Raw genomic sequence first — 19,205 nt, 5'->3', positions numbered from 1 at the left:
ATGTTTAAGTACTTTCAGATAGGTATCTGCTTTGTCTAGGTGGCATAAAGCTGTCTTTCAAAATAACCTCTATGTGGCAAAACAAAAATTAATTAAAACAGACACGTAATACTGAAGTACTCCCTTCTCTTTTCCTGACTTTCAGAATAAGAGGAAGCTTATTTGAACAGCTTCCCATTTAAAGTTTGCTAAAGAAACTTTACGTCACAGCGAACGCCTTCCAACTAATTCTTTTTGCCAGTAGTTAAGCACCCCCTTAAATATAGAAGTTTCTTTCTTTTGTAAGTACAAGGCAAAAAGCGTAGTATCTAAAGATAATGCTTTGTGATAGGGATGTTTCAGTGGTTGTTACTGTGTGGTTTTAGTTGATTCACTTTGTAACATCCATCCATTCTGTATATCTGTTTGGTCTGCTTAGCAAGCACTAATTACCATATATTAATTAGTTGCAAGCAAATGGCTCATCTCTGTAGTTTAAGGGGGAGGGGGAAACAAGTCATCACAGAAACCCAAGATGACTGTTACAGTTAGAGAAGGGGTGGTAGGCAAAAGGGGATGACCAGTTTTGCTTGGTGGTGGTGATGGTTTCTTGAAGGAGGTGGTGGCTTGAGGACTATAACTCACAGTTTATTTTACGAATGTTATATCTGTGTCCCTGGTTCTAAAGTTAACCATTAGGCTGTTGTTTAGCAACCTCATTGTCAAAACAGAGTGTAGGAGGCATGCTGCTAGGAACTGAGAGAGCCAGCAGATGCTGAAATTTTCTGAAGTAGAATAAATGGAATAGCAGAGCTTGTTTTCAAAAGGAAGTCCAGAAATTAGGCAATTACACTGGGCTCAGAGCCCAGCTAAACAATCTGCGATAGGAAAAGCTATGTTTGGACCTGGTTATCAGTGTAAAGGACATAAGTTACAGCTTTAGGGTGGTAAATGCACCATAATACAAAGTGAAGCTGCAAGTAATGCGCTTGTCTTTCTAAAGGATTTTAGTGAGAATGCAGAAAGAAACCATTTCAAGTAATGCTTATCTTATTTTTGTCATGCATGTGCATTAGTGCATGTGTGGAAGTGTGCCATGGGCTATTAGACAAAAGATATTTTTGGTAAGCCAGTTCCACAGAGTAATTATGAACTTTTTTTAAAAAAAAAAAAGTAAATACTGAGCTTATTCCTACAAACCAGCAAGTATGCAGAGCCCCTTAATTTTTCTGTAGGAAGTGTTCACATAAAGATTCAATTCCCATTCTAACATACTAAGTACCATAATGTCAGGAAGTTTATGACGGAATAGTGTTAGGGAGAAATGTAATTACTGTGAACATTATAGCTTTTTTCCCACTTTTTTAGTGAACTTAAAAATATTTTGTTAATGTGCATATTATACTTTATGCTGAGAAGGGTATGGGTTTCAGTTCTGTTTCTCTATTCGAATATTTTCCTCCCTCCCCGTCAGTGCTTGGGTGGGCAGAAGGTAGGAGTTGCTCTAAACTAACCTTCTCATTTCTCAAATTCTTCTGACCACAAAACATCATCCATATAGCCAGAGTTATTAAACCAATTGAATCTGAAGGTTGTCATTGCACTAGTCTTTGTGTTTGAGCTGTGGGAAGAATGTGAAACCGTACAGACTTATCTATATGGCTATCTTAATTCTACCAAGGCAAGTTGAGAGAGATATTTGAAAACAGTGATTTAGTAAGTCACCCTTTTTTCCAGGCCTTAAGTCAGAACATCCTTGGGTAGTGGAGAGGATGTTTTAATGTTTCATGGATTAGTATGCTACCTTGAATTTTGTGAATCATATTGTTTTGGGAAGTTTTTACATTAAGGTTGGTTGGGGTTTTTTCTGGTTTTGGAAGGCTAGTATACATGTTGTAAACTTAAACTGTAAACTTGAAACAAGCAGAAATATTTCAGAAGAAACTTTTCTATAAAATTGCAGTGACAAATCATTTTTAAGCTTCTCTTAGAACACAGGATTCTCTTTACTCCTGTCACTATGGTACTTTTTTAATAATACTTGGCATTCATAAGGTACTTGATCACTTGAACATGCATACATATGTTTAATTAATCCTTTCAGTGCCTCTTTGAGGAAGTTAGGTATTACTTCTTTTTAGCAGTAGAGAAAAACGACACAGTAAATTCAAGTGTCTTGATCAAAGGCATGCAATTATTTACAGCCTATTACTGTTCCTTCTAGTACAAAAAATACTGAACTTAATTTTGAAGAATATAAAACTGGTTATTTATTCAGACTTGGGAATATAAACATATTCTGTAGATCTTTTTGACTGTTTGCCTCCCAGAATTTATATGGAACCTCCTCTTACTGCTATCTGTAACCTGGGCAAAGCTCACTTGGGAGGGACTGTGGACTACGAGGTGCTGAGCCAGGACTCCTTGACATTGTAAGCTTGTCTTCATTTGTGTAAAACACAGTGTCTCCCATTTAAAATTAAATCAAGAGATGTAAGTCAGAAATGAGAAAGTGAGGCAACTTCCAACAGGCACACGTAATATTAGTTCATAAAGCAAATATAGGGAATGTTGTGTCATAATTTCACATTATGATCATATGAGAATAGCCTTATAAGGGATCCTCTGTGGTTTTTGGAATAAGTACCTGTTGAAAATCAGTCATGTTTTAGTCAACTGCTGCGCAACATTGATATTTTAATGGCTAGTAGATTATTTTTTTTAATTTAAAGGTTGTGTGGAGCATCTGGCTAATTAATCTCTGATAAATAGTGACAGAATTATTCCGTATGTGTAATAAATTTGTGTTTGTGTGTATCCATAGGTCATGAATGCTGATGGAACTGGGAGAAGAGTTCTGGTGGAGGACAAGCTACCTCATATCTTTGGATTCACGCTGTTGGGAGACTACGTGTATTGGACAGACTGGCAAAGGCGCAGTATTGAACGTGTGCATAAGCGCACAGCAGAGAGAGAGATCATCATAGATCAACTGCCTGATCTAATGGGCCTGAAAGCTACGAATGTCCACCAGATAATTGGTAAGTGAGACTGCTAATCAGGCAAGTACAATGAAACAGAAAATTTCAGCGGTGCTCTTCTGCAGGTATCGCTTTGTACCAGGTTGGATTTTTAGCAATGGGCAGAATCCAGCTTTATTGCATGATAACTGCAGCCTGCAGTTTGATGGGGTGGGGTAGGTCTTTTGCGAGGTGCTTCAGCTCTCTAACTTGGGAGAGTGTCTGCTGGTTGACAACCAGGCACCCCCCAAAATGGATAATTTTCAGCTGCTTCGGGAATTGGAGCAGCTCATAGGTCTGAATAACCCTGGATCCAGTAAGAGGAGAAGGATGATCATGGAAAATGAGAACTTCTCTTTGTACAGCCAGCTGTTAGATTAGCCCAACTGTTCATGAAACTGCAGCTGTAGCAGCTTTTCATCTTGCAATCTGAACATGTGATCCCTGTATGCAAAAGCTAAGAATGAGCTAGTTTTAGTCTGTTCAGTGCTTTTCATATTTATACTGCAAAATACTTGAGTGGTTTTCATCATTTGAAAAAATAACTAGAAGTACTTTCTGCCCTGTAGTGCCTGTGGTGTAAAAATGCAGGATCTAGCTTTAAATTGGCTATGGTTGGCTATCCAGGTGCTGGTAACAGTATAACTGTAGCATCACAGAACTCATTGCATTCCCTGAATATCCTGCTGTGTGGCTAGGGATTGCAGCTTCTTGCTGCCGTGTCTGGATTGCATCCCAGGGAATTAGTCAAATGCCGTTGAGGTGTCTCTGCATTGCTGCTACCATATTAACAAGTTGTCCTAAGGTGCATGTGTTTTAAATGCAGCTCTCTTTCCAACTGTGTGGCTAATTGAGCTTGGTAATGCTGGGCCTCTCTTAGTAGGTGTGTTTCCAGCATGTGCAGGTATGCAACTTAGTATTGCAAAGAGCTGCTTTACTAGCATCCTGGAGAGATGAGGCCATTGAATGGATGTGAAAATAGATCTGCAAATTTTTCATCTCTGGGAACACCATTGGGGTATGTAACTGGACCAGTGTACTGTAAAAGGCAGCAGAACATACACTTGCTTACTTACATACTGACCGTCTGTTCAGTGCTTGTGCTGTGAACCAGGAACATCAGTAGCTGTTGGAGTCCAGATCCCTTTCCCTAATGCTGGGTTTGTTTCATGGGGGCAGGAAAACAAGAACTGGGTTTCCAGCCAAGCAGAGTAACATTTGTCTGAAGGATTACACAAAATTAACAAGAATTAATTCATTCAGAGAATAAAAGATGAAAAGCTATATGTGTTTCTTAAAGGACTCTGGTGTCATTGATGCATGTGAGGACCGGCTTCATCTCCCAACTGAAGTCAGTTTGCAATGATTGCTTTTGCTTTTGTTGTATGCTTAGGTACAAACCCTTGCGCAGAGGATAACGGTGGCTGCAGCCATCTATGTCTGTACAGACCACAAGGCCTTCGCTGCACTTGCCCCATAGGCTTAGAGCTCATCAATGATATGAAGACCTGCATCGTCCCAGAAGCTTTCCTTCTGTTTTCTCGGAGAGCAGATATCAGACGAATCTCTTTAGAAACTAACAACAACAACGTTGCAATTCCACTCACTGGAGTCAAGGAAGCTTCTGCTCTGGATTTTGATGTGACAGACAATCGGATTTATTGGACTGACATTTCACTGAAGGTAGAGATGGAAGATATTTCCATTTATTCTGTATTGGTTATTAACTTGTTAAAAGGTTCTTGAGATACTTAAGAATGGATTGACAAATGGGCTCTACGAGAGTCAGGTGATAGGTGAAAGAGCTTATTCTAACTAAGAATGGCATACATTTTCATTATACTAGTGGTGTTCTGTCCTATAAATCATTTAAATGTAATGTATACATTTTCATATAAAGGATAAGTTTGCAAAAATGAAGTTTTTTGGCAGAAAGCTGAGAAGAGTGCCATATGGCAGGAGGTTTCAGGGATCACATATGTTTTGCCAGATAGGTTTAATGGGGGAAGGCCTTGTCTTGGGTCAGGAAGTGAAAATGGGTCTTACCTATTCATTAAGTTATATAGCTACTGCTATATATCAATCACAGGCTTTGTAAAACAGCTCTAGGGTCTAGACTGGCAGATCGGAAGAGGCTGAGGGTAGGTGTTTAAATGTAGTGGTTAATGGAGTGACAGAAATCTGTGTTGTCTGTCTGTTATCTCTGTTATCAGCGATTCTAGTTATTCCCATTGTTTTTCATGGGTTGTAGATATAGTCAGAATTGTAAGCACCAAAAAGTAGTTTTTAATAAAAGAAAGTTTTCTGCAATTGGGTCAAGACCTGTGCCAACAGTAACTCATAGACCTTTGCAACTGAAGAATCATAAAAGTTAAAAACACAGATTTTAAGTGAGTGTGAGAGAGGTGACTTGGCTGAACTCTTTAGGTATGGTATTAATTTGAGCTGTGTTTAAAATGAAAATAAAGCAATGCTCTGATCAATTTTTAAGGGTGATACAGATGAAGACTGAGATACAAACTTCCCTGCTGTGTACTGTCACAAACTGGCATAATTAGCAGGTAGCATCCATACTGAGAAGTAAACAGAAAATCCGTCTTTGTGTTAACTTCTGATGGGTTACAAGTATGAGGAGTGTGTGCAGAGGGGAATATTAAGGACACAGAAAGGAAGCCCATGTTTGCCAAAAAAGAATGTTGTACCATCCTAACGCTATTCCTTTACTTTCAGGCTTGTTTGTGATCACAGTAAATCAGGGGATGCCTAAACTCTGATATAATATTAAAATATAACTCTAGCTGTATCTGCTATCACAGGCTGATCCATCATGGCAAGAGTTTAAAAAAGTCTTTTGAATAAAAGACCAAGAAGAAATTACACTCACTGAAATTAAATTAAACCATCAGTACTGAAGCACTTGCACTAGTGACCTAATCGGCCATTAGGTTGTTTTCTTTTATTTGCTGTTCTGTCCTGAACTTTTTCATTAGGCTGCTTTAAATATTGTTCTGTGCTATAACATCGATGCTTTTGTATAGTCCTGGGAGAGCCAAAATATTTCCCCCTCAAAGTTGGCCCTGCATTATTAAGGTCACTTTGGCAAGTAGACTGCTTAATTGAACCAGACTAGTTATCCCATTTATTTCTCCAGTGAAATGCTATTGTAATTGACACAGAATACATTCATAGAGTACAGTAAATCATTACTTCTGAATAGCATCATTGTTCATCTTGCAAATAAATAGCATATTGTAAGATCCTCTTTCCTATGAGATGCCTAAAATCTGAAAGTGTTTAGAATGCAACAAAGAAAACAACCAGCCCAATGACAGACTGGTAAAATTTCTAATTTGCCTGTGTATCTTTGTATCCCTGCAGACCATCAGCAGAGCATTCATGAATGGCAGTGCACTGGAACACATTGTGGAGTTTGGCTTGGATTACCCTGAAGGCATGGCTGTAGACTGGCTGGGGAAGAACTTGTATTGGGCTGATACTGGAACAAATCGTATAGAAGTGTCAAAGCTGGATGGACAGCATCGCCAAGTGCTGGTGTGGAAAGATCTTGACAGTCCCCGGGCATTGGCTTTGGACCCTGCTGAGGGGTAACTTGCTGATTTAATTTTATGTTTATGAACAGCGAAAAACAACATCTTAATGCTTCCTCTAGTGCCTCTTAGTTAGGCACTGCATGTAAATCCTGAGAGAACTGAGCTGGGGAATACAACCTGGTAATTTAGAGTATGAGGGCTGGAGGAATACGCTCTTAATGTCCTGAATAATCATTGAGAACACTACAAAAAAAAATCAGAGCAGCTCATTAAAAAGGGATTTATATTTAGTTTTTTAATTAACCACAGAATCAAAGTAGTTTTAGGTTTATGGAATTCATTAATTGGAAAAAGACTATAGCATTGAAAAGAAAATATTTGTTCTTCTAAAAATGAGGATCCTTTTTATCACAAGTTAGGGTCCAGTAAAGGTATTAAATGATTTAACTTGAGAGTAGGGGAGTGAAGCTTGTTGTCTGAGAATAAGGAAGGTGTTTGTTTCTTCAGACAGGGAGCCTTTTTAGTTGGTATGGACAAGGGAAGCAGGGACAGAGAAAGAGTGGAAACAATTATACCCACCTATCCTGAAAATGAAAGATTTCCTGAGAAGAAACTTCTCAGCTGGATTCAAATGTAGTAGCAAAAGTAGGGGAATAAACAGGGGAAGGGAGGAAGGAACGGGACAAGGCAAGACTATTTAGCTTCTGAATTAGCTCTTCTACGACAAAATGCTCACTTGAAACTAACTAATTACTGCAAACCCTTTCTCAGGTTGTACCAACATTGCATTCTTATTTTACAAATGAGGGAACTTCATTTTCAAGTGTTACAAAATTAGCACAGTTTCCAGTGACACTGCAAGAGTCACAGCAATGCAGAGACCTCCGGCACTACTAGAACGTATTCCTCCTGCTTCGTTTCAACAAGGTGGTGGCAACTGTCACAGTGCTTAGTCAAAAGGAGTTCTGCACTGCCCCCAGGGGGACATGTAGATGGGGTTCAGCCCTGACATGCTAGGGGTTGCAAGGACAAGTACATCAGAGGGCATCCGAGACCAGCTTGTTACAGAAGTTGTAACAGAACTTGTAACAGAAGGTTGCTATGGATGAATCTAGTTTTACACTGGGAATAGTTTTTTCCAAGGATTATTATAATTCAATCGTTTGTTGCTTCATCACAGACAAGAAAAAAAAAGTACTTTAGTTTTGAGCTGGAATGCCTGTTTTTCCTTTTGTATTATAGCTGAGCTATGTTGTACTTCATATGGAAGTCTTCACAGCATTGCTACCATGAGGGCAATTCTAACACTTGGGTCTGTGCTGTGCACAACTTGCAAAATGTATACAAAAATGTATAAAACATTTTTAAGAAAAATTCATGAGTATTCCTGGTGTCTAAAGAATAGCTCCCCCTTGGTCATCAGTTTCTGAAGCAACCTTTCCCACTGTGTGGTTGGTTGAAGTTAAAAGCATTTTGCAGGTGTTTGTTACTAAAGGCCTTAAAGGATAAAGGTGTAAACATTGGCTAGCTATGTCTCACTCATTTTTAAAATGGTATTGGCTTTACGTTTTGGAAGAAGTGACTAGCTACTTGACACCAAATGTCAAATACACAGGAGTGCCAAATGAGGCATAAACTGGCATGTGAGTGTGTAATAGTTTGTACTTTTGCTCCAGTGGAAATGCCATACAGTTTTGTTATTCTACCCTCAGCCAAAATGTAACACACTGTTTTACATGGCTGATTGATTTAGTTGCATGGAGATGAGAAGTGGCGCCTCTTAATGAAGGTACCCTCCATACCTACCTTTTTGTATTCCTTCATCGATGGACAATTGAATAGAAACAGGAGCTAAATGCCGTGGAAAAAATCTTGCTAAATAACCAGGTATAAATGAAGGTGCCCAGCTGCCAACCTTTTGCGTCTTAACTGACATGCATGGATTAGTTAAGATTGAAGTGCTTTTATATGGAAATTGCTGTGAAAATCCAGCTCCAAGTTGAAAAAATAATGTTGGAAGCATTTTGAGGAAACCTGACTCACTTCCTTACTTGTATTTTGAAAAAAACATTTAGTGTAATGGGGCTTAATAAATGCTCAGTTTTACAGCTCTTGGTTTTTTTGCTTGTTCTTGCTAAGGGTTTTTCTTTTGTTTGGTTTCTCCTCTTGAATTCTCTTTGGATAACTGTGGTTATTTTTTTTCTTTTGTCCTTTTATCAGGTTTATGTACTGGACTGAATGGGGTGGTAAGCCAAAGATTGATAGAGCTGCTATGGATGGCACTGAGCGGACTACTTTGGTACCAAATGTGGGGCGCGCTAATGGCCTAACTATTGATTACGCTAAAAGACGACTGTACTGGACTGACCTCGATACCAACCTGATAGAATCCTCCAACATGCTAGGTGAGCCTCAGAGCCCTGGGCAGTGTCATGGGGATGCTGCTGCTTTTTCACAGTTTCCTGTGGCAAATTATTGCTTAAATAATGCAAAGATACACATCTTAAGACAAAAGTAGCTTTTTCCAAACTCATACACCTTTAACATTTGCTTCTATAATTGATGTTTATGCAACACAGCATTTAGTGAGGCCTTGATTTTCTTGTAGGTAATCTAGTACCCTCACGAAGTTAAAATTATACAAGCTGTACATGCTTCTCAGTTATATGTAGGGCAAAGCTGTCAACTTTCAGTGTTTTGGAGAGTCTTGCTGCTGTGAAGATTGCTGGCAAATGCATAACAAACATTTCATCATCTGTAGAAAGGTAGAGAGAAAGCCAAGGTAACAACTGCTTATTAGACAGTTTTCACAATGTAATTTAATACAATTTGGTTTTTAATCTTTGTTGGTATCCTTGGGGTTCAGGCTTTTTTTTCCCCAGTATATCCTGCACATTAAAGAGCTTTTCCTGGCTAGTACTGGCCACCAGGCTTTCTCTCACAGTGGGATCTGTGTGATTCTTTTATAAACTAGTCATTACAGCTAAATGGAGGTGGAATACTTTGTTCTTTCACTGTCCCAGGGGTAGTGTACTGAGGACCCAAGCCCCCACAGGCTTGCAGAATATCATATTTTTAACATCTCGGCACCCACAGAAGTGGACTGCCTTGTTGTGTGCCAGATTACTCAGGTTAGCATTACCACTAGCCAATATTTAAAGCTGAAGGAGTTAGTCTACTGTAAGCAGTACATTTGCAATAGTGGAACAAAGCTAGAAAAATATCAAAATGGGAAAATGCATTACTAGGCACTATTTACAATATAAAAGCTTTTATTCAGCATCTCATGTATTTTGGTATGCTGTTGGGGCTGGCTCAGTGCTCCCCTGTGTGCAGTGGAACTGGACACACCAGTAGAATTTCATCTTCCCTGTACCTGTGGGTAGCAATGGCAGAGTGCGGGGCTCTGTATCCTCCTCTTCACTGCACAAAGATGGAATGACTTCTCGCTTCATAATCTCTCATTCATTTTCTGTGACTAGACAGCAGGACATCCCATGGTAATGGAGCGGTTGAAATAACATGGTTGAAATCATCTCCCCCCATCATGCCCTACTCCTTAAGGTCTCTTAAGATTTCCGTAGTATACACAATTAACTGTTTCCTACCTTGACTTTCTGACTGCTCCTTCCTGTTATGGCATTCCAGAGACAGATGAGTTTAACCTTGTGCATTTAATTTTTTCTTGTAATACATTGTACTACCTTATTAAGTTCATAATAATTCTGTCTCTGTAAGCAGTGGGCAGACACCCAAATGTGGTGTGAGAGATGCTGAACTGGGAGTATAGTGTCAGGATCCTGCCTCCTTCAGTTGGATCCTGTTTGTTTCTGGGAGGAGGGAAAGGGAAGAGTCTTTTTCAGGACCCTTGATTATTTTCAAAACTGAGGCTTTTTTCTTTAGTAAGATACATTCTGTTCTGTGAGTCACAAGCAGTGGTCGTACATTTCTGTGATACGCTCCAAGACTTCAGACTTACACATTACTTGATAATTTACTTTTGTAATAATGAAACAGTAACTTTAAAGTAACTTTGTTTTAACCTTTCTGTGCAGGGGACATATCTAACTGCATCTCTTTTTTCCCCAAATAATTCTTGTTTTTTTTCTCCCACCCTTTTTGGAAACAGGCCTTGACCGTGAGATTATAGCTGATGACTTGCCTCACCCATTTGGCTTGACTCAGTATCAGGATTACATTTACTGGACAGACTGGAGCCGACGTAGTATTGAAAGAGCCAACAAGACTAGTGGCCAGAACCGAACTATCATCCAAGGGCATTTGGATTATGTTATGGACATCTTGGTCTTCCATTCCTCCAGGCAGGCTGGCTGGAATGAGTGTGCTTCTAGCAACGGTCACTGCTCTCACCTCTGCTTAGCAGTCCCCGTTGGTGGTTTTGTCTGTGGCTGCCCAGCTCACTATTCCTTGAACTCTGATAACAGGACTTGTAGTGGTAAGCTGTAATGAATGGAATAAAACAGAGAGGCAGATGTGTTTTATAACAGATGCAAGTATTGTACTTGGAGAAAAGAAGAGTTTTCTTTTTATGTGAGATTGTGAAGCTTGCTTTGCCAATAGGCGAAGTTAACCCTTGTTTCTATTTTTAATACTGAATGTGTATTTGAAAAAATTCTGGTTCCTTAGCTTCCCTTCCTCCATAGGAAGCGGGGTATATTTAAATACAATTTTCTAATACTAAAATCCTACTCACTTTTCAGAGAAGATAGGATATTGAAAGCAAAAAAAAAAAATCTTGCAACCGACCAGTATCACAGTAAAATGAGTGGCTGTAGAGAATCTTTTTAGTGACTCAGCTAAATCTGTGTAAGCAGGAGAGCTCAAAATGCTTTTGGGTTTCTCTGCCAGCCCTTCTCAACTGCTTACTTGCTTATTTATCTGCTTATTTATTTCTAATCTTGCCTGACATAAAGAATATGTGAGTTTGGTCTATATTCTGGACTTTGCATAGCCTTTAGGTGGTCAAGATTTAATTCTATAGTAGTTTGTTTGCTGGCTGATGAGTTGCTGAGGTGGCCTGCTCTCACACACACACACCCCCCACCCGCCAAAAGTGTTTCTTCCTCAGTGAAGAGGGGCTTTGGCCCCACAACCTCCCCAGCACTTCTGATCTCAGTACAGCCAAGCCCCATTTTTCTTTATTGTTGTGCAGAATATGAACCACAAGGCCCCTCAGGCTGCGTGTAATTAGTTTCTAACCAAATAATTTATCCATCTCTCAATAACTGGTTGCCAGTGAAGCTCTCATAATTTTGGCAGCCACACTGGATGGCTGATTTCCACTGGTGTTGTTCGGATTAGTTGGTGAAGAGATTCATGGTGCAGAGAGACAGATTGTATCTCATCCACATTATGCATGAGTAGAGAGATCCAACTGTTGTTCTAAAGCCAAAAGCAGGGGCAGCTTGTTCTATGAATGCCACCTCATGGCATTTTTTAAAAATCATGCTCTTTGGAAAACTCTGCCTTTCCACCTCCCCATGTGTCCTGTACTCCTCCCTTCCTTTTTTATTATAAGGGGCGCTTGCATGACAACTGGATGTTTGTACTCTACCACTCTCACACCTTCCTGTGAGTTAGAAGCACAGCTGGCACTTCTCTGGTGATGACTGTGATTTTGTAGGTGGAGGAAATTTACTTCCAGTGGAGAATAAGTAGCAAAATGATCAAAGGTCATGTTTTCTTGTGAAAATGCCTTTGAAAACAAAGGAAGGATTAAAATACAGGAAATACGTTGTGAGTAAATAGAACCATTTCCCCTCAGTACAGATTGGGCTGTTCGTGAGGTATTAGGAGTTTTCCTTCTGCCATGTTCAAACCTGGGAACTTTCCAACTTCTCATTTGTAGGTAATTGGAGACTTAGGCTTCTCTGTACATAATTTAATTTTTCTCTTGGCCACTATAACAGGAGCATGAATCGTTTTAACTTTCTCTTGCCTGTTTTACTTGCTTATGTAGTCCTGAATGTTATTATTAGTCCAAGCCTTGTCTAGAGGCCAGTTCCTCCCTTCTGGATCACCCTGCTCATGCTTGCATAGAGTCTTTTAATTGCAAGGAGGACACACTGCTCTGATGAGATCTAGTATCTCATCATATCTACCATGTGTTGTGAAGTTTGAAGGCAGTATTACACAGGGGACACGCTCATTGCACTCCACTTGCCTGCCAAAAATATAGTAAAAATATGTGACTGTTGGGAGAGAGAATGATGAAAACTGGGAAGTGATTTCTGAAATTGGGACTGTTTCAGAGATGTGGGGACTCAAAGGGGGAAAATTCTGCTGTTACTTTTTATAATGAGCCATTAATTCAAAGTTGGAAGCCAGGCAATCTTAGACAGTGAGAGGGTGTCTTTGGGGAAAAGTGGAAAGGATTTTAGGTGCTTATGATGGTATGTTTACCTGAACTGTTTTATCTTAAGTTTTTTTTCCCTTTCCATTACTCTCTTAACTGCTTGGTAAGAATACTGATGTTTTCTGAATCTATTATTCTGCCATACACATTCTGTATAAACTTCTCTTTGCCTTTTTTTTTTTGTTCTTTCTTCTACAGTTTAGAGTTTAAGTAGAAGGCGCTTGAATTATTGGAGAAGTGTGTGGAGGGGAAATAGTTTTTTCAGAAAGCAAAAATACTTTGCAATTAGGCCTGATTGTTATAGGATGTTAGGATTGAGTGTTAGTTACCAAGGAAACTCCTACCCCCCCTCCTTTTTTGCTTTTTTTTTTTTCCTCCCCAGCAGCCAGAATAAATGTTTAAAGCATATGCCTAAAATAACAAAGCAGGGTGATGAAGTTCTCTGGAAGACTTGCCTCCTCCCCTTTCCAAGGTGCTGCCTTACCTGTTTTACAGGCTGGATTGAATGAGGGCAGTGTCCCACTGCTTATCTCTCCAGACTCGTGCTATTGAGAATTGACTGTACAAACTTCAGGGAGGCTGCAAACTGCATTTCTGGCTGCTGGCTCTTGTGCTGTCTTGCACAGCAGTGGCTCCAGGTGGACCATTATTGAAAAGAATGCTGTGAAAAGGGAAAATGCTTTAACAACCTCCTCTGATTTCAGACTCAGTTGTGTAATACAGGGATGATTTCTTTTTACTGATATATTAAATGCCTTGTGTGCTTACTGTAAGATACAGCCAGTAAACTACAGCTATATGGGATGGGGAAGTTTTATTTTCTGATGTTTAATGGTATTTGAAAGAAAAAAATACTTTGTCCAGGAAATTTTTGCTGGGCATCTGGAAACCTGGAGCAGAGCATCAGATTTTTTTCTGATTACAGGTTAGCATTCCCAGATGAGCACCTAGAAATAAGCAAGATATATAAGTCTGAGAAGAGTGAATAGATTTTTCTCCAAAATTGCAGCCTGCACACACCTAAGAGATTTTCCTGCGAATTAGTTGTTTCATTCTGGTGCAGGCAGAAAGAGAGTGAGTGGGAACAGGACTAAACCACTCTAATGGAAATCTCTGTTCCCTGGGATGTTTAAATCAGGAACTGGTGCTGGCTTTTGCTCAGCTTCCTTTTCAGGCAGGAGTATACCTAGCAAAATGTTCAACTTCAGAATAGTGGAGCTGCATTTTGCTGGGACTCCTTTAGAAAGAAAATTGACAGTTCCTTGAGAGGCATGGTTGACTGTTCTTTGAGGTGATTTTCACAGAAGCCTTCACATTCATTAGAAAATTACCTTTGCCTGTCACATCCACGTTCAGACATTTATGGTAAAAAGAGGTCATTTGAAGGGCTTTCCAAACTGAACAGAGATTGGGAATTTGGCGGGGTTTTATGTTTTGGTTTGATTTTCTTTTCTTTTTTTTTTTTTTTTGGTGGTGGTGGTGTGGTTGGCTTTTGGGTTTTTTTTTTTTTGCAAAGGAAGAGGGAGAAGGGGAATAAAATAATAGATACTGTCCGGTTATGTATAACAGTTGTCATTATTGAGCATACAAATACCCAACATTATTGCTATATGTAACCCATTCACCCTCTTTTTTTTTTTTTTTAAATCCATCAAGCTCCTACAACCTTTCTGTTGTTCAGTCAGAAGAATGCAATTAATCGCATGGTGATAGATGAGCAGCAGAGTCCAGATATCATACTCCCTATCCATAGTCTCAGGAATGTTCGAGCCATTGATTATGACCCCCTGGATAAGCAGCTGTACTGGATTGATTCTCGGCAGAACATCATCCGGAAGGCACAGGAAGACGGCAGCCAGGTACCCTCCGGGTGATGGAATTACTAAAAGATGAGGAAGGCATGCCCTACACCCAATGATGAATGATTATTCATGAATAATTTAGATATATGGACTTCCTGTAGATTACTAGCTGTCACTGGGCAAAACAAGAGGCATCTGGAGTTTCTGGATCCTCAGCCAATAATCTGGGAGGTGCAGCAGGAAATAAAACATGAAAAATTAAGGCAAGCTTAAAGATACTGTTGTTCATAATGCTTGCTTTGCTCAATGCTGCCTTTTGTCTGGGGGCTGTTGGAAACCCATATCTGAGAGAAGTGAAACATGGATGGGAAAGTTCTTGGGAGAAACAGTGTCAGAGAGAAGGAAGAGTAGCAAATGGGCAGGGGGCAGGGGCGTTGCCTCTGAAATGAAGAGCATGGGACTATGTGAGCACACAGCTGTGTCCGCAACCCCCCACGTTGTGGTGGGGATAGGAAGAGAGTTGTTGCCAACCTCCAAGGCACTGGGCAAGGAGGTTGAAACTAGTGACCTGTAAGAGATGTTAGCAAGCTTGGGAAAATGTATTTGAATGGGGAATACAGAAATAGTAGAGTAGAGTAGAAGGCAAAAGGTGATGCAGGTTTAGTGAGGTTAATTGTGAGCAATGACTGCATATTCTTTTTCACATTTTAAAATAGATTTTTTTTTCTTCCGGATTTTTTTAATGGGGGAGGAGCAGGAGACTAAGATGAACAACACAGAGGTGCTATATTCAGTTTAATTTGTAAGAGACTGTGGTTTCTGGTGGTGGGTGTGGTGGTAGTTGGATCCTCCTGAAACACCCTTCAGCCTTAACTCTTAATTTAGCAATGGTTTTCATTTTTGAATATCTGAATAATTTAACACCCAAAACTAGTCAAAGGCACCATTTTTTTTGCCAGCTTCAGCAGAATAAACAAATATAAGACTTGTAGGCACACCCTTTCGTAGAAGTGGCAAGCCAAATAAAGTTAGGCAAATTTTTTGGTGAAGTGTAGTTTGGCAGTGAGAGGGTGGAGGCTGCTCACCTCAAAAGCACAAAGTTTTCCAAAAGGATTATGTAAGGCCATGTTTTGCGAGTTACCAATCCTTTTAAGATTTTTTTGAGAAATTCCTGAAAGATGTCAGTTAGGTTCACCTTTCACTCTAGGGAAATTATGCAGCTTCCTTCTAAAAAAACCCAATACATTTAAAAAAAGAAAGGCATATGAACTCCAGAGGTCTGGATGAATAAAGGCAAGAACTTTGAAGCAGAAAGGTGTTAGCTGGCAGTGCTCTGAGTCACTGCTGTATGCTAGCTGATATCCTTTCTGTCTGTTGGCATAGTTGCCTTCCATTTATTATTCATCCTCATGTTATGTCCTCCAAGTGTGATGGTAGTGAAGGTGGAGAGCAATGAGGCAAGAATTTCAAGTGCTGTCTGGCCTCCTTTTGTCTGTGTTTTTATCCATTCAGCTGCAGCTTTGGGACTTAGTGGTGATGTGTTTCTGTTGTAGAGCGCTAACCGTGCTGGGTTTGGGTCTATTCAAACTGAACTTGGAAGCTGACCCTGAATTTTCAACATAGAGACAATTTGGACTTATTGGTCAAACTTGCCAAGTCTTACAAGCTACAACCAACTTATGTGAATGCCATTACACCAAACCATCAGGCCTAAGTGTCTATATCTGATGAAAGTTGTTAGTGGGGCAGCTGGACTTGGGTGTCTCCCTACTTTATGATAGTATTTTGGCTGCCTCCTTTTGCTGAGCAGTAGTTTGATGTGGTGCATCCATAGCAAATAAAACGGCTCCCATTGAATCAGATTAAATGCTCTTCTGTGGGTTGTTTGTCTTTCCTTTGTAGAGCCTCACTGTTGTGACAAGTCCAGTTCCCAATCAGAATCTAGATATGCAGCCTTACGACCTGAGCATTGACATCTACAGCCGCTATATCTATTGGACTTGCGAAGCTACTAATGTGATCAATGTGACACGCCTGGATGGGAGACCCATGGGAGTGGTGCTCAAAGGAGATCAAGATAGACCCAGGGCCATTGTGGTGAATCCGGAGAAAGGGTATGTAGCTGAAATAGTGATGTGGGGAAATTCAGGCTGACGGTCTTGAGAATCAGATTGTTTTCTTGCTGCTGGCTGGTTTCTGTTTGTCAGAATAAAAACATCTTTGACATTTGTTAAGATGTCTTGGTCATGTAGTGAGAGTGTGGAAAGATCAAATAAACTTTTTTCCTCTAATCATTCCTATTCCAGATACATGTATTTCACCAACCTACAGGAAAGGTCTCCTAAAATTGAGAGAGCAGCATTGGATGGAACTGAACGAGAGGTCCTTTTTTTCAGTGGTTTGAGCAAGCCCATAGCCTTAGCTATTGACAGCCAGCTAGGCAAGTTGTTCTGGGCTGATTCAGACCTGCGGAGAATTGAAAGCAGTGACCTTTCAGGTAGAGTAGCACTTTAATTATGTGATTCATTTGTGTGGTGTGGGTGTGGGGGAATGCAGAGAAAGGTGTCGTCTTTTCCTTCCTACTATAAACAGTCTGTACTGTGATTATAATCGCTCCCTAAATTCCCAGCCAGGGAATGTGTGTGATTCATGCAGCATGCCTTTACAGTCTCATGCCTCTATCTATGATTTGCATTATTAATTGCTACACATGCTATTTACTTCAGTTTCTCACTGCAAGACCTTTGTGTGGTTTCCCAAAGTCAGTTCACAAATAAACTACAGCAGTTTTGGAAAGGGGAGGGAGAGGGTTGTTTTTAAAGGCATTGGTTTTGGTGCAGTAATCTGTCAATCAGAGGAAAATTTCCCATTAGTGGAAAAACCTTTCCTGCAGATTTAAAGCAGCAGGTGTGCAGGTCACTTATGTACCTGTCATTTAGGCTAAAATTATGTGAGAGGGCTAGAGCAGATCTAATATCTCTCTGTTCTCAAAAGGGAAAGAACTCCCTCTTCCAGCTATGGAATTCTCTTTGCCTGCTCCCTAAGGTTGATTATGCTGCTTGTCTGACCTCCTATATGAGTTGATTCAGTGCACTTAACCACAAAAGCAAAACAATAACCGAACAACAATAGACAGAAAAAAAGAAACAGAGAACAGTGTTCTGTTGGTTTGGAAAGCTGAATTGGCTCAGCAACAGTCCAGCATGCAACCGGAACTGGAGCAAGAGAAGAAGCAAAATCATGCAGTTAGATTGGGTGGGAGAGACTGAGATGTCACTTACTAGCCAGATCCAGCAAGCTGCTTGATCAGCTCAGCTGTCTCACGTGGCTTTGGTAGTAATTTGTTGTGATACAAGCTGGGCTGGATGGTGCTGATGGGAGCGCCAGGGCGTTCTGAGCACATACATACCCGTCTCTGTTATGGGGTATATGCCCCCCTCACTTTCTTGCTAGTGGAGGGCAGTGGCAGAATTTCTCCATCCTCTGCAGTAAGTTCATCCCCAGTTTGAATAGTGCATGTCCTTGTACATCAGCTGAGTGTTACTCTGCTATCAGAAGCGTAAGTACACGTGTAAGGAAATCAGGACACACTTTGCAATCTGAGAGTGAGTTTGAAAACTGAAAGAGTCTGGTAGTTTGTAGTAATGTCTTTCACCCATGGCATGATACCTTCATTCAAAGTAGCAGCATGTAATCCCACTGCCACCTGTGTGATTTTCAGGCTTTTATTAAGCTGCTAGAATAAGCTTTTGTTTTGGGAAACATTTCCGTTTTTCGAGATGATTGGAATTGAGGCTCAGCAAGATAGTAATTTTTTTCACTGATCAATGTGATGTGTCACTGGAAGATTCAGGGTCACTAATGAACTGCAATATCCTGACTGTTCACTCTTTTAAAACACTTGACAAACTGAGTTGAGTTAGTGAGGTTTTTGGTTTGTTGGTTGGTTTTGGTTTTTGGTTGGTTTTTTTTTTTGGTTGGGGTTTTTGTTTTGTTTTTTTTTCTTTTTAAAAAAAAAGTATGGTGTATTCCAGTATGTTCCAGGCTATCCCAGATCCAGGGCCTGAATAAGTAAAGTAATGGGCAGCAGCAGAACATCATATGTGCTTTGTTCCTCTCTTTATGTCTGCTATCTGCCAGAAATTAGGAGACCAGAGGAAGAGATGGGTCTAAATTCTAATCTAGTCCGGCTTTAATGATTCTGCATTTTTTATGTATGCTGTTGGATCACCAGTGTAGTGTAGTAAAAGCTCACCATATTTTCAAAGAGCATGAAGAAAAATAATTCCAAAACCTCTCTTGCTTTTTGGCATTTGCACTGCAAATAGACTGCTATAATCACCACGATAAATTGCTAACTGCTGAGATGCATTCCTGTGCTTAGGAATGCTGATTAATAGGCTCTTTTGACCAGCAGAGTAATTTTTCTGCATGTTAGCTCCTTAAAAACATGCAGAGTCTCTTGCTCTGTTGACTC

General features: G+C 40.1%; 1 protein-coding gene across 1 annotated transcript in view; it reads left to right on the top strand.

Moving 5' to 3' along the window:
- The window catches only part of LRP6 (LDL receptor related protein 6), a 131,686-nt gene that overhangs the window by 91,783 nt on the left and 20,698 nt on the right, over window positions 1–19,205 (top strand). The window contains exons 8-15 of the mRNA XM_064461640.1: window positions 2,804–3,020; window positions 4,393–4,682; window positions 6,378–6,604; window positions 8,771–8,955; window positions 10,680–11,006; window positions 14,583–14,785; window positions 16,631–16,842; window positions 17,035–17,225. Coding sequence (XP_064317710.1) covers window positions 2,804–3,020; window positions 4,393–4,682; window positions 6,378–6,604; window positions 8,771–8,955; window positions 10,680–11,006; window positions 14,583–14,785; window positions 16,631–16,842; window positions 17,035–17,225 — 1,852 coding nt within the window. The remainder of the gene's footprint in view (window positions 1–2,803; window positions 3,021–4,392; window positions 4,683–6,377; window positions 6,605–8,770; window positions 8,956–10,679; window positions 11,007–14,582; window positions 14,786–16,630; window positions 16,843–17,034; window positions 17,226–19,205) is intronic.

Source organism: Phalacrocorax carbo, chromosome 1 (assembly GCF_963921805.1).
Source record: "Phalacrocorax carbo chromosome 1, bPhaCar2.1, whole genome shotgun sequence".
NCBI classification, from domain to species: Eukaryota; Metazoa; Chordata; class Aves; order Suliformes; family Phalacrocoracidae; genus Phalacrocorax; species Phalacrocorax carbo.
Note: the sequence above shows the minus strand (reverse complement) of the source record. Positions and strands in the feature narration are given on the sequence as shown.